Genomic DNA, 15,845 nt, shown 5'->3' with positions numbered 1-15,845 from the left:
TTTACGGGAGACTGGGTACTTCCTGTGCAGGTTACTGCTGGCCAGGCACCTCTTGTGTGGGCTAAGGGCATCAGGGGGCTAAATGCGATGTGGTACTTCTTGCATGATCCATAGGTGGCAAGGGACAGACCACGTGGGTTGTCTAGGAGGATGAAGGGAGGAGTGGCCTGCCACCACTGGGGCCTGTGAAGGGCTCCACCTGTGGCCACAGTCACCTCAGGGGTTGAAAACAAAACAAAACAGGGCACTGCAACCAAGTACCATACACTGTTGCTCTCACTCCCCTGGGAAGACACCCACCCTGCAGCTGCCACAGCCAAACGCTCCGGGCAGCACCCAGCCACACAATCACAGTCCCTTCCCAAGACCCTACAAATAGAAGCAGTTGGTACAGTACCTCCCGCATGGGCTAAGTGAGAAGGAGTGCTTCATGTATGATCTACAGGTGGCAGAGGCAAACTACTGCAGTTATCACTGACTCCAGAGGCAGTCATGGCCTGCTACCACCAGTAGACCCTGAAAAGGCACCACCTGCAGTTCCAATCACCTCAGAGGAGGGCACTGCAATCAAAAACTACCTGTTGTAGCTCTCACTCCCCTAGGAACTCATGCACCCTACTGCTGCTACTGCCAAATGCTCTGGTCACCTTATAGATCTGCCTAGAGCTCATTACCACTTCCGAAGGCCCTGCAACTAGGAGTAGAATGTGCCACCTTCCTGAAGGTCCTTGCTGCTGTTGAGAGCCCAGCAACCAGGCACTGACTGTTGGCCCTACCCATTGCCTCATTCTCCCTGAAAACACACTGAGCATCCTGGGGATAACAGCCTGCACACACTGAAGAGAGAGACAGCAACTATTCAACTCCCACACCAAAAATAAATAGTAATCCCTGCAAAAATACAAAGGGCTGCTCTTGAATAGAAGTAGCTTTAGAACACTACAGTTTGGATTCCCCAAACAAACAGAAAAAGAAAAAAAATAAACAAGATGAAGAAGCACCAAATTAAAAAAAAAAAAAAAGTAAGAAGAAATAGGGTGGAGGAAACCAGAATTGGAAAGCAATCACATAAATAAGCCAGCATATGATCTAAACATGAAGATGTTAAAACAAAACATCAAAATCATACCATGGTGGGGAAGGAAAGTAAGAAAATATAGATTCTCTTTTTTATTTTAATGATGTTTGAGCCTATAGGACTTATCAGACTAAAGCAATCACATACAAAAAAGGGTTAACATACTGAAAAAAACAGGGCAACCACAAATGAAAACCGAATATTATATTCACAAAAACTGAAAAGAAAAATACTCAAGCATAAAACAAGTGAAAACCATCCAACCAAAAAAAGAAAAGAAGAAAAGAGAAACATAGACTCAACTGGAAAACAAAGTTTGAAATGGCAATAAATACATATCTATCAATAATCACCTTAAATGTCAATGCACTTAATACTCTGCCACAGAGTGACAGATTGTATAAAAAAGAAAAAACCTTCAATCTGCTGTCTACAAGAGACTCACCTTAGGACAAAGGACACAAATAGACTGAAAGTGAGCAGATGGGAAAAGATACTTCATGTCAATGGACAAGACAGGAAAGCAGGAGCTACAGTACTCATATCAAACAAAATAGACTTTAAAACAAAGGCCATAAAGAAAGACAAAGAAGGACATTATTTAATGGTTAAAAGATACATTCAAGAAGAGGATATTGCTGGAGATCCTACTGTGGCGCAGTGGTTAACAAATCCGACTAGGAACTATGAAGTTGCGGGTTTGATCCCTGGCCTTGCTCAGTGGGTTAAGGATCCAGCGTTGCCATGAGCTGTGGCGTAGGCTGCAGACGTGATTGGATCCCGTGTTAATGTGGCTCTGGCAGAGGCAGGTGGCTACAAATCCAATTAGACCCCTAGCCTGGGAACCTCCATATGCCATGGGAGCAGCCCAAAAAATGGCAAAAAAAAAAAAGAAAAGAAAAGAAAACGAAGAGGATATTACAATCGTCAATATATACGCCCCTAATTGAGGAACACCCAGATACCTACAAAAAATACTAACAGATAGAAAAGAAGATAGTGATGGGAATATAATCATAGCAGGAGACTTTAACACCCCACTCACCATCCATGGACAGATCCTCTAGACAGAAAATCAGTAAGACAACAGAGATCCTAAAGGACACAATAGAAAAGTTAGACATATTTTACATTTTCAGGATATTACATCCAAAAAAAATCAGAATACACATTCTTCTCAAGTGCCCATGGAACATTCTCAAGAATTGATCACATACTGGCACACAAAGCTAAACCTCAACAAATTTAGGAGCATAGAAATTATTTCAAGTATCTTCTCTGACCACGATGGCATGAAACTAGGTATCAACCATAGGAAAAGAAATGAGCATAAAACCTACTACATGGAGACTAAACAGCATGCTACTAAAAAACCACTGTGCCAATGAGGAAATCAAGAAGGAAATTAAAAAATACCTAGAGACAAATGAAGACACAACCTCTCAAAATCTGTGGGATGATGCAAAAGCAGTGCTCAGAGGGAAGTTCATGGCAATACAGGCCTTCCTCAAAAAAGAAGAAAAAGCTCAAATCGACAACTTAACCCAACACCTAAATGAATTGGAAAAAGAAGAACAACAAAAAAAACCTAAAGTCAGCAGAAGGAAGGAAATCATAATGAACAAAGAGGAAAACAATAAAATAGAGATTCAAAAAACAATTAGAAGAACTCCATAAATCCAAGAGCTGGTTCTTTGAAAAGGTAAACAAAATTGAAAAACCTCTGGCTAGACTCACCAAGAAGAGGAGAGGAAAAACCCAAATAAACAAAATCAGAAACGAAAAAGGAGAAATCACAACTGATACGCAGAAATACAAAAAGCAGTAAGAGAATACTATGAACAACTATATGCCAACAAATTTGACAAGAAATGGACAACTTTCTAGAGACTTACAGCCTGCCAAAACTGAGCCGAGAAGAAACAGATCAGCTGAACAGACCAATCACTAGAAATGAAATTGAATGTGTCATAAAAACACTCCCTACAAATAAAAGCCCAGGACCAGATGGCTTCACAGGCGAATTCTACCAAACATACATAGAGGATCTGGTGCACATCCTCCTTAAACTTTTTCAAAAGGTTGAAGAAGAAGGAACACTCCCAAAGACATTCTATGACTCCACCATCACCCGAATTCCAAAACCAGACAAAGATACCACCAAAAAAGAAAACTATCTACCAATACCTTTGATGAATATAGATGCAAAAATTCTCAACAAAATTTTAGCCAACCAAATCCAACAACATATCAAAATGATCATACACCACGACCAGGTGGGATTCATCCCAGGTGCACAAGGATGGTTCTACATATGCAAATCAATCAATGTCATATACCACATTAACAAAAGAAAAGTCAAAGACCATATGACCACCTCAATAGATGCAGAAAAAGCATTTGACAGAGTCCAACATCCGTTCATGATAAAAACTCTTGCCAAAGTGGGTATAGAGGGAACATACCTTCACATAATCAAAGCCATTTATGACAAACCCACAGCAAATATAATACTCAATGGAGAAAAGCTGAAAGCCTTCCCACTAAAATGTGGAACAAGACAAGGACGCCCACTCTCAGCACTCTTATTCAACATAGTACTGGAAGTCCTAGCCACAGCAGTCAGACACACAAAAGAAATAAAAGGCATCCAAATAGGAAGAGAAGAGGTCAAACTGTCACTGTACGCAGAGGACATGATACTATATATAGAAAACCCTAGGGACTCAACCCCCAAACTACTCAAACTGATCAATGAATTCAGCAAAGTAGCAGGATACAAGATTAACATTCAGAAATCAGTTGCTTTTCTGTATACTAACAATGAAATATTAGAAAAGGAATACAAAAATACAATACCTTTTAAAAATGCACCCCAAAAAAATCAAATACCTGGGACTACACCTGACCAAGGAGGTAAAGGACTTACATGCAGAGAAGTATGAAACCTTAATCAAGGAAATTAAAGAAGATGTAAAGCAATGGAAAGATAGTCCATGCTCCTGGGTTGGAAAAAGTAATATTGTAAAAATGGCCATACTACCCAAAGCAAAATACAGACTCAATGCAATCCCTAGAAAATTACCCATGACAGTGCTCACAGAACTAGAACAAACAATCCAAAAACGTATACAGAACCACAAAAGACCCAGAATTGCCAAAGCAATCCTGAGGAACAAAAACCAAGCAGGAGGCATAACTCTCCCAGACTTCAGGCAATACTACAAAGCCACAGTCAACAAGACAGTGTGGTACTGGTACCAAAACAGACAGACAGACCAATGGAAGAGAATAGAGAACCCAGAAACAAACCCAGACACCTATGGTCAATTAATCTTTGACAAAGGAGGCAAGAACATAACATGGGAAAAAGACACTTTATTCAGCAAGCATTGCTGGGAAACCTGAACAACCGCATGCAAATCAATGAAGCTGGAACACACCCTCACACCATGCACGAAAATAAACTCAAAGTGGCTAAAAGACTTAAATCCAAGACAACACACCATCAAACTCCTCGAAGAGAACATAGGCAAAACATTCTCTGACATCAACCTCATGAATATTTTCTCAGGTCAGTCTCCCAAGGCAACAGAAATAAGAGCAAAAAGAAACCAATGAGACCTAATCAAACTGACAAGCTTTTGCACAGCAAGGGAAACCAAAAAGGAAAAAAAAAAAGGACAACTTACAGAATGGGAGAAAAGAGTTTCAAACAATGCAACAGACAAGGTCTTAATATCCAGGATACGCAATCAACTTATACAACCCAACAGCAAAAAAGCTAACCGCACAATGTTAAAATGGGCAAAAGACCTGAATAGACCATTCTCTAAGGAAGTTATACAGATGGCCAGAAAGCACATGAAAAAATGCTCAACATCCCTGATTATTAGAGAAATGCAAATCAAAACTACCACAAGATACCACTTCACACCAGTCAGAATGGCCATCATTAATAAGTCCACAAAGAACGAATGCTGGAGGGGGGTGTGGAGAAAAGGGAACCCTCCTGCACTGCTGCTGGGAATGTAAGCTGGTACAACCACTATGTGGGACAATATGGAGGTACCTTAAAATCTATACATAGAACTACCATATGACCCAGCAATCCCACTCTTCGGCATATATCTGAACAAAACTTCCTTTTTTTTTTTTTTCCTTTTTGCCTTTTCTAGGGCTGTTCCCGTAGCATATGGAGGTTCCCAGGCTAGGGGTCTAATTGGAGCTGTAGCCACCAGCCTACACCAGAGCCACAGCAACATGGGATCCAAGCCGCCTCTGCAACCTACACCAAAGGTTACAGTACAACACCGGATTCTTTTTTTTTTTTTTGGTCTTTTTGCTATTTCTTGGGCCACTCCCTCGACACATGGAGATTCCCAGGCTAGGGGTCCAATCGGAGCTGTAGCCACCAGCCTACGCCAGAGCCACAGCAACGCGGGATCCGAGCCACGTCTGCAACCTACACCACAGCTCACGGCAACGCCCGATCGTTAACCCACTGAGCAAGGGCAGGGATCGAACCTGCAACCTCATGGTTCCTAGTTGGATTCGTTAACCACTGCGCCACGACGGGAACTCCTGGATTCTTAATCCACTGAGCAAGGCCAGGGATCGAACCTGCAACCTCATGGCTCCTAGTCAGATTCATTAACCACTGCACAACGACAGGAACTCCTGGACAAAACTTTCTTTAAAAATACAGATGCACCCTCATGTTCACTGCAGCACTATTCACAATAGCCAAGACATGGAAACAACCCAAATGTCCATTGACAGATGACTGGATTAGGAAGATGTGGTATATATACCAATGGAGTCCTACTCAGCCATAAAATAAACAAAATAATGCTATTTGCAGCAACATGGATGGAACTAGAGACTCGTACTGAGTGAAATAATTCAGAAAGAGAAAGACAGGAGTTCCCGTCGTGGCGCAGTGGTTAACGAATCCGACTAGGAACCATGAGGTTGCAGGTTTGATCCCTGCCCTTGCTCGGTGGGTTAACGATCCGGCCTTGCCGTGAGCTGTGGTGTAGGTTGCAGACGCGGTTCGGATCCCGCATTGCTGTGGCTCTGGTGTAGGCCGGTGGCTACAGCTCTGATTGGACCCCTAGCCTGGGAATCTCCATATGCCGCGGGAGCAGCCCAAGAAATATCAAAAAGACCAAAAAAAAAAAAAAAAGAAAGAAAGAGAAAGACAAATACCATATGATATCACTTATATCTGGAATCTAATATATGGCACAAAGGAAGCTTTCTACAGAAAAGAAAATCAGGGACTTGGAGAAAAGACTTGTGGTTGCCAAGGGGGAGCGGGAGGGAGTGGGATGGATTGGGAATTTGGGGTTAATAGATACAGACTATTGCCTTTGGAATGGATAAGCAATGAGATACTGCTGTATAGCACTGGGAACTGTATCTAGTCACTTATGATGGAGCATGATAATGTGAGAAAAAAGAGTCTATACATGTATGTGTAACTGGCACCATACTGTACAGTAGAAAATTAACAGAACACTGTAAACCAGGTATAATGAAAAAAATAAAAATCATAGTAAAAATAAAAAAATAAGAAAAATAAAAATGGTAAGCAATGGGTATAATGAGTATTTTATTCTAATATATGCTTGAAATATATCTTAACTTTTTCAAAAGCATATAAAGCACTTAGTACAGTATGTGGCACACAATAGCAAGATACTAACAAGTGTTACTCTCCTATTTTTAATGCTTCATTTTATTATAACTTCGAAGACTTACTCTGCTAACTCCACTTTGTAAGCACTGAGTGTTGCATGGATATTCATTCTGAAAGTTAAATGGGAATACTGCTCCTGTAAGGAAAGGAAAAAAAAAACTACTTTAAATATCCATTAATTCAATAAATGATATAATGTCACTTACATTATATATACCTTAAGTATCCAGGATATTCTAGGAACTGTTTTTAAATGTTTCCTGATAATTCATTTACTCAACACAATAAAATGTCAGCCACCATGTTAGGGAATGGGTTTGTAAGCATAAAAAATAGTTTTGAACTAAATGAGTTCATGGCCTATTTTTAAAAACAACCCCATAAATAATGACTATAATAAAAATAAGTATACGAGAGCTAGAAAGAAGATACCATGGGAGAGTAGAGTGGGCTTTGGGGTATTAGTGAAGGTTTCACAAAGAAAAATAGTTCAATCTGGGTCATAAAGAAAAAGTAGATTGCTTGGGGATGAGAGTTGGTCAGGGAGTACAGAAGTATGTTGAGAAAGGCCTAAAGTTAATTTATGATTTACTTAACTTTTCTACTTAATAAACCCCTCCCCCTGTCCAGGTCTTAAGAAGACGTAATTAAATGAGAGATGAGGGCAACCAGCCCATTCTCACCCCTGTAGTAGCCTTTGAGGGAAAGGATCAGTGAAAAACTTAATCCGTACAAACGAGGAAGGGAGGAGACAATAAAAAGACTGGCCATAGGAAAGAGTAGCTCCCAATGGTTTTATTTCCTTCCCTTAGGATAAAATCTGAGACTTGCCCTATACAATTGCTTCTTCAGTACACCAGAAAGATATGGCGTCGGCACTGCTAAGCTTTGGTCCACAAGTTAACTTAATACCATTAATTTCCTTAACTGTCTGTCCAAAGTCACAGCCATCTTCAGAGGACACATGACCAAAGTAGACATAACCTTCCTTGTAGGAACCAAAGATGGGAGAACAAATGGAGAACTAAAGAACTGTGTCATTTCTGTCTTTCCTGCTTAATCTTTGTACCCAATAAAAAATAATAATAAAAAGGCAATTTTTTGCTTTTTCCAAGTAGCTATTTAGGTGAATACATGAACTAAAAAGAATCTGAATGTTTCATATTTTATGTATATATACATATATGTATTATATATGAGTATATACATAACAAGAAATGAAAGGCATAAAAAGGTTAACATTCTAATTTACAAATTAAATACCAAGCATTTCAAGAATTTGTACAAAAGATCAGTTTTATGGACAAAAGAAAATATTTTAATTTTAGAAATTTTAATTTAGATTTCCTAAAAAATTAGATTTTATGTTCCAGCTCAAGCATAGCCCTAATCTGTAAGTGTTGCTTTATACTAATTTTTTCAATTAGGCATATTTTTATAAAGGTTAATGCTCGCTACAGCGTGACTATTCTGCAAAAATCATAATCACCAGACACAATTTGTATTGTGAGTATTATTCTGAGCAGAAGCCAATTATCAACCGTGAAAATGAGACATAAAATAATATACAGGGAGTTCTCATCGTGGCAGAGCAGAAATAAATCCAACTAGGAACCATGAGGTTGTGGGTTCAATCCCTGGCCTCACTCAGTGGGTTAAGGATCTGGCATTGCAGTGAGCTGTGGTATAAGTCACAAATGCAGCTTGGATCTGGTGTTGCTGTGGCTGTGGTGTAGGCCTGCAGCTGTAGCTCTGAATCGAAGCCTAACCTGGGATCCTCCATATGCCGTGGGTGCGGCCTTAAAAAGATAAAAAGACAAAAAAAAACTATATATATATATATATGTATATACATACACACACACACACACACACACACACACACAAATTGCTCTCACACTAGAACTATGCTTCCCATTTCTGTTGGTCTGGTAGAATACGGATTAGTAGACCATTTGAATATTCTTTTATTGCAAATCAAAATCACAATGAGGTTATCACCTCACGCTGTTCAGAATGGCTATCATCATAAAGCCTACAAACAGGAGTTCCTTCTGTGGAACAATGGGATTGGCAGCATTTTGGGAGTGCTGGGACACAGGTTCAATGCCCGGCCTGGCACAGTGGGTTAAGGATCAGCACTGCCGCAGCTGTGGCCTAGGTGGCAACTGCAGCTTGGATCTGATCCCTGGCCCAGGAACAACAAAAAAAAAAAGTCTACAAATAATAAATGCTGCTGCAGGTTGGAGAAAATGGAACTCTATTCACTGTCGGTGAGAATGAAAATTGTACAGCCACTATCGAAAACACCACTATGAAAAACAGTATGGACATTCCTTAAAAAACTAAAAATAGAGTTACCATAGAACCCAACAATCCCACTCCTGGTTATATATCCGGAAAAGACAAAAACTCTAATTCAAAAAGATAATGCACTATTTACAATAGCCAAGACAATGGAAACAACCCAAGTGCCCATCAACAGACAACTGGCTTAAGATATGTTATACATACACAATGGAATATTACTCAGCCATTAAAAAGCACAAAATATTGCCACTGCAGCAACAAGGAGGGACCTAGAGAATGTTATACTTAGTAAAGTAAGTCAATACAGAGAAAGACAATACAATAGCATGTCATACAAACTATATATATCACACAAACTACTATACATAAAACAGATAAGCAACAAGGATTTGCTATATAACACAATTAACTATATTCAATATCTTATAATAACCTGTGATGGAAAATTATGTACAGATAACTGAATCACTGCTGTAAACCTGAAACTAACATAATATTAAAAATAAATTATACTTCAATTTTTTAAAAAAAGAATCTTTCTCTCTGGTAATGCTTTTAAATTCTTCAGAGATCACTGGTTTTTAAATCTCCACCATAAACAATTCATATAATATTATTTATGTATTATTCAGCCTTTGAAGTACTAATTATCCACTAACATTAATATTCTTAAGAGTGTACCCTAGATTACTCACCAGGGGGAGAAGTCAGATGACGAACAGGTCTTGCTGGTTGAAGCGGTTTACCAATCAATTTTTTGGTTTCCATTATCACAAAGACCTTGAGATTCCATACTTTCGAAGGGAAAAATACATTTTATCTTCTGGACAAGATAATCTATTTGTTGAGTACATATACAAATAACCATGACATTCATTTGAAGATAACTATTACTTAAGATGGAATACACAAACACAAAAGTACAGTGTCTGATACACAGATGTTCAATAAATTGTTGAATTCATAAATTTATTCTATTTCACCATTTATCTGTACATTCAAGTATTCTGTCCAGAATTCCCTCACTCTCCCTGCTGCTCTTCTCCCAAATTTCTATTCATCCTCAAGACCAAGGTCAAGTTCTTGCTACTTCCTTGGAAAGTAGCCTCATGTCCCAACACTAACATTAAATAAAAGTTCATATGAAGTTCTTTAGTTTCCAACAAATAGTTGACAGTAAAACAACAATAATAGTAAGGATAAAAATTTTATTTCTTCCTCCACCAGTCCATACTGCATTTTTCTTATTAATTTCTCTAAAAATGTATCCTATAAAGTCTATTACATGTCTAATTGATTAGACTGTGAATTAGCTGAAGCCAAAAAAAACTACACTTTATTTTTGTATCTTAGTAGTTTTACTAAATAAATATATAAACTTAAATACCTCCTTTTTAATGAAAATATGATGCCTGAATGGATCAAAAGTGTTCCAAATTTTGATGCCTCTCAAGACAAAGTCAAAAGTAAAACTCCATCTGAATTTGCACCTGCTCAGCCAGAAACTCACTGTAAACATAAGGTCTTGACTTGACGTTAGTCTAAGTGACTGTGTCCTTAAGTATAAAATAGGGTTAATAACTTTCTTTTAGCTCAAAAGAAATGCTTTCATCTTTAAAAATGCCTTTGAACATATTTAAATGTTAAAAATCATAAATTTATAAACAACCTCTCAAAGTTAGCAATGACAACTAAACACAAAATATTTTTTCCTGTATTTTGAAGATAAGCACCCAAGTACTCCAAGTTAACACCTATCTACCTTCGTAATGTCTATGTAACCGGTATTTCAACATGGTGATTAATAATCTTCTAAACAAAACTAATACTGTTTATACTTGTTGGCATTACAACTGTGATATAACAGGAAACAAAAAAAAAAAGGGAGTTCCCGTCATGGCGCAGTGGTTAACGAATCCGACTAGGAACCATGAGGTTGCGGGTTTGGTCCCTGCCCTTGCTCAGTGGGTTAACGATCCGGCGTTGCCGTGAGCTGTGGTGCAGGTTGCAGACGTGGCTCAGATCCCGCGTTGCTGTGGCTCTGGCGTAGGCTGGTGGCTCCAGCTGCGATTGGACCCCTAGCCTGGGAACCTCCATATGCCGCGGGAGCGGCCCAAAGAAATAGCAAAGACAAAAAAAAAAAAAAGTTAGAAGCATATGTAGCAAAAAAAAAACCCACTTCAAATATTTATTGAGAAATCAACCATGCACAATTATACCGCCAAATCAGAAATCATGAGAAGAGGTGGGTACAAATGCAGGACACCTGAAATGAACTTGCAATTAAGAGACCATCAACTTAAAACAATCTCATGTACACATAGACTCTTATATCAAAACTTCAGAATAACTGTAAACCAAAAATCTACAATTGATACACAAACAAGGAATCTCTGGAGAAGAAATATATCTCATAGTAAGTAAGTGCATAATCCACCATGAAAGGGGTCATTTGACATCATTCTTGGAATGCTGAAGTCTCCTTAGATCTGATTCTGATTTCCTCTCCATCAAAGAATTTATGATAATTATAATTAAATAATGCAACTGTACAATTAAATAATACAGTTCTACAATTGTATTATTAATAACCATTTCTCTTTATGGTACAATGCAAGGTCTACAATGTCTTGTTTATCACATCGCCTAGAATGGTGTAATGCCTATACTGAAGAATCAATAAGATGTAACAAACTGTGAGGATATATTTATATAGTTACACTGTTTTTTAACCAATTTGTGCATTTTATATTTTACTTATTTTCAGAGGGTTTATTATTTTTGTTATTCTTATAGTTAATTTATTCTTTTTATTTTGCTATGTAAAATATTTAATGGTATATATGACTTTCTTCTATATAAATTTTAGTTGCATAATATACACAATTTTAATATAATGTTAATATTTAAAGAAAAATTGAAATGTAATAGATAATACTAAACAGTAAAGATGAAAGCCGTACAAAATGGGATAAAGTATAGAATAAATTTCCTATTTGTCTCAGCATATTTTCCATTCCACTTCTCCAGAGGGAGTCACTCAATCTGTTTCTTAAAATCCATGATATAATAATCTGTGTGAATGTAATTGTGTTTAAATATATGTATTTTATTCTGTAAAAAAAAATAAAAATTTAAACAATAAAAAAAATATTTACTGAATATTTTCTGTATGGAAGGGAATATTTTAATATGGACCAAAAAAGCAATCTAACATTGCATTATTTAATGTTTATCCTAGTCATTTTAATTAGAACCATAGTAACAGTAGTAGTAACTTTCCATCCTGTTTCCCATATGAAACTAATGAATCAGGATACAATAGAGTACTTTGACACACACTTTCTTATTTTTCCTTGCTCAGCTGAAACTGAGTTGGTAGGCTGTAAAGTCTTTTCCATTTGCTGAGCAATGTAAATCCACAGTATTCAAACTAGGGATTTTCAAGAGTTGGGAGTTACAGAACTATTATATGATTTTGCAACATAAGTAAATAAAGATCTTTCAGCACAACATACTCTTTTAATTTGTAGTAGGAAAACTACAGCAAAGGCTCCAGATATATAAATCCACATAAGGAAATTAGAAAAGATGGTACTACACAGTAATCTACTTAATATGCCTTTTTTAAAAAGTAAACTATACCTGCATAGAGAAAGTTATATTATAGGGAGTAAGTCTGGGATGTGTACTACATAACAGCATCATGTCTTAGGGTTACTAAAGGAAAAGGCAAGTATCATCTGGTAAATATTGGTCCAAGATTGTAATATATGAAAGACAGGACTCTACAACCCAAAACCCAATTCTCAGTTTGGGTTAAAAATAAATAGACTTGGAGTTCCCATCTTGGTGCAGCAGAAACAAACCTGACTGGGAACCATGAGGTTGCGGGTTTGATCCCTGGCCTTGCTCAGTAGGTCGAAGATCCAGCATTGTTGTGAGCTGTGGTGTAGGTCGCAGACATGGCTCGGATCTCACATTGCTGTGGCTGTGGTGCAGGCCAGCTGCTATAGCTCTGACTAGACCCCTAGCCTGGGAACCTCCATACGCCACAGGTGCGGCCCTAAAAAGACAAAATAAATAAATAAATAAATAGACAACTACAACTTCAGTACATAAAATAACTTTAGTCTTAAACTCTAATGTCTACTTCACTCACTGAATGTAGAGCTTCGAAAGTTCCCTTTGAAAACTATAGATGCTACCTAGGATAGGCATTTAGGATATCAAGTGTTAGAAATAACTGTTGCAAAAAAACAATCTCGTTTACAACACTGGGCCTGTCATAAAGTTGTCTTTGAAATGCAAATATATAGTTTTGTGGTATAAATATTTTTAAGGACGTTTTGATCCAATGTCTCAAAAATTCATTCCATTAATACATGCTGAGAAATGGTTACTGAATAAAGCGGGTTTTTTTTCAAGTTTACACATATTTAACAAATCATCTTAAAAGGCCTAGGGGTATGAACAGAACACTGTTCTGCAAGTCTGGAAACCTAAGTGTAGTTGCTATTCTACATGTAGAATAATTATATTTTAGGGTTTTTTTTAAATCTTATCAAACTAAATATGAATTCTAAGAGTCCATCAATTCTGAAATTATAAATTAACCTAAAATTTTATAAAATATAGTATCAAGAGATAGTAAGCACATACACTGACCAATTGGGGCACAATTTCATTACCCAACATACACCATTCTTTTTTACTTAAAACTCCATTTTTTGAGATCCTACTACACATTAATTGCTTTACATATATTATCACATTTAATTTTGAGCCATCCATTAACTGTCGCAGAAAATCCATCAGAAAAGTGACTACTTTAACAGATGAGAAACCCGAAGCTCAGAAGAATGAGACGTGTTCAAGTTCACACAGTAATTGGTAGAAATGAGGTTTTGACTATAAAGTTGATGCCCGTCTCTAAACTTGTATGTCGGATAAGTAAAAGATACCTGACTCTCCACTATTCCATGTGGACACTGTTTATTGGAAAAAATAATAATTATGAAAGAGAACATTTATGTATAAAACCTTGCTGAATATTTGGTGTAAAGAAATAGGCTGAAAGAAGAGAAAGACCATGCTTCATCTATTTCATGTGTTATTTCCCATATAGGATTATACTAGATAGAATTTAATCTCAATTTTCAATTTCAAAATATTTTTTACAAAGTTAAGATCCCTTAAAGCCAAATGCTGCTTATAAGTAAAAAAACTCTAAACTGATAAACTGATAGATAAAAAATAACATACAGGAAATAAAGGAGAATAAAGAATAAACTAGTTAGACTTAAGTGATGAAAGACATTTTATATTCCACAAATAAGGGTGCCATATTCATGAAAAAGTAGAACTAAAATATGAAAAAGTTATAAGCCCAGAGTGTTCCATTTTATTTTCCATCTCACACCTCTGACCCCCCAAAAAAATTTTTCTTTTGAAGCACCATTCAACATACATGCAATTTAACACTTAGGTGGGATAAAACTGTCCAGGTTATGGGTGTTTGTGGTTGTCATAACTGATGTAACTGTCCTTTTACAGCTTTTTTTCTTTTTAAATAATTTTGCTAAACTCTTAAGGCAATAAAAACTTTTGACACAAATATTTTGTATACCTAAAACTAATATACTGTTACATGTCAACTTTTTTAAAAAGGCCTATCCTTATAAGTTGTGTAGAACACCTTCAACATTCATTAACCACTGGATTTCCTTTTATGATTTCCTACTGAGTTTTATTGTATATAATTTTATGTAACTAATGTTTATTTTATTAATAATAAAAACAAACCACAGTAATCTCAATAATAAACTGATGCACCAAAATAATGAGACAGTCTTATAACCATCCCACTACCTAGGACCAGGTCCTGGGACTGAGGGCGATGTGCTCTTACTTCGGGGGGGCATTTTATTTGCTTGTTTTGTTTCATCAGCATCCCTTCAGCAGAGTAACTCCCTCAACCACTTGCCCTTCGCCTGGTTTTCCACCCCAGCCCTCACCTCTTTCCTTCTGACCCGCTTGCTCCCTTCGCAGTCTAAGAGCTACCCTGTGGACCCTGTGGGGTCCCCGCCTGATTTGTCCCCAGAGATCCCGGAGCTTCCCTCAGTCACCTCAACTTTTCCCATGCTCCTGCCTCAGGAGACGCCGCCCGCCCGCCTCCTAATCCCTGGGCCTGACTTCTGTCCTCGCCGTGGGCTTCGTCCTCCCGGGCCACTTACCGCCTCAAGATCCGGGAGGACTTCGGGGCAGCAGCGTCGCGGTGCTCAGGCCAGACGCGGTGGCCCAGCGCCCCCCCGCCCGTCCGGGAACGGCTCGGGCCGCGCCTCCCCTCGAGAGCCTGTGGCAGCGACGGTGGGGGCGGGGCGGGGCCGACGGCGGCTCAGAGGGGCAGGGGCGGGCGCAGGGCGGTGCTTTGGACTCCGGGCCTCGAGCGCGGGCGCAGCCAGGCGGGAGCAGAACCGTTAAACCCGCGGCGCGCGCTTCCGGGACGTGCTGGGTGCGACGGGCAGGCGCGGCGCTTCTAGGACCCTGCCTCGTGCGGAGGAGGCGGGAGGCCTCTCCAAGGTGCTAACAGGCTCGACCTGGACGGAGCGCGCCCTTATGAACAGCCTGGGGACCGACAGCCGGCGGTCCTGTGAGCCTGGGAGATGCGGGAGGAGCCGCCTGCGCGGGCTCCAGGCACCGTCTGTGAGCGAGGCCTTCCGCGCGTGACGACTGAGCCCCCTCCCGCGTCTG

General features: G+C 38.7%; 1 protein-coding gene across 1 annotated transcript in view; it reads right to left on the bottom strand.

Annotated features, from left to right (window-relative positions):
* C6H8orf88 (chromosome 6 C8orf88 homolog) overlaps nt 1-15,477 on the bottom strand; it is a 59,059-nt gene extending 43,582 nt beyond the window's left edge. The window contains exons 1-3 of the mRNA XM_047783632.1: nt 15,329-15,477; nt 9,788-9,886; nt 6,845-6,918 (exon numbers count right to left, since the gene is read on the bottom strand). Of these exons, the coding sequence (XP_047639588.1) occupies nt 6,845-6,918; nt 9,788-9,860 (147 nt within the window). The 5' untranslated portion in view covers nt 9,861-9,886; nt 15,329-15,477. The remainder of the gene's footprint in view (nt 1-6,844; nt 6,919-9,787; nt 9,887-15,328) is intronic.
* Nucleotides 15,478-15,845: the final 368 nt, after the last annotated feature.

Source organism: Phacochoerus africanus, chromosome 6 (assembly GCF_016906955.1).
Source record: "Phacochoerus africanus isolate WHEZ1 chromosome 6, ROS_Pafr_v1, whole genome shotgun sequence".
NCBI lineage: Eukaryota > Metazoa > Chordata > Mammalia > Artiodactyla > Suidae > Phacochoerus > Phacochoerus africanus.
Note: the sequence above shows the minus strand (reverse complement) of the source record. Positions and strands in the feature narration are given on the sequence as shown.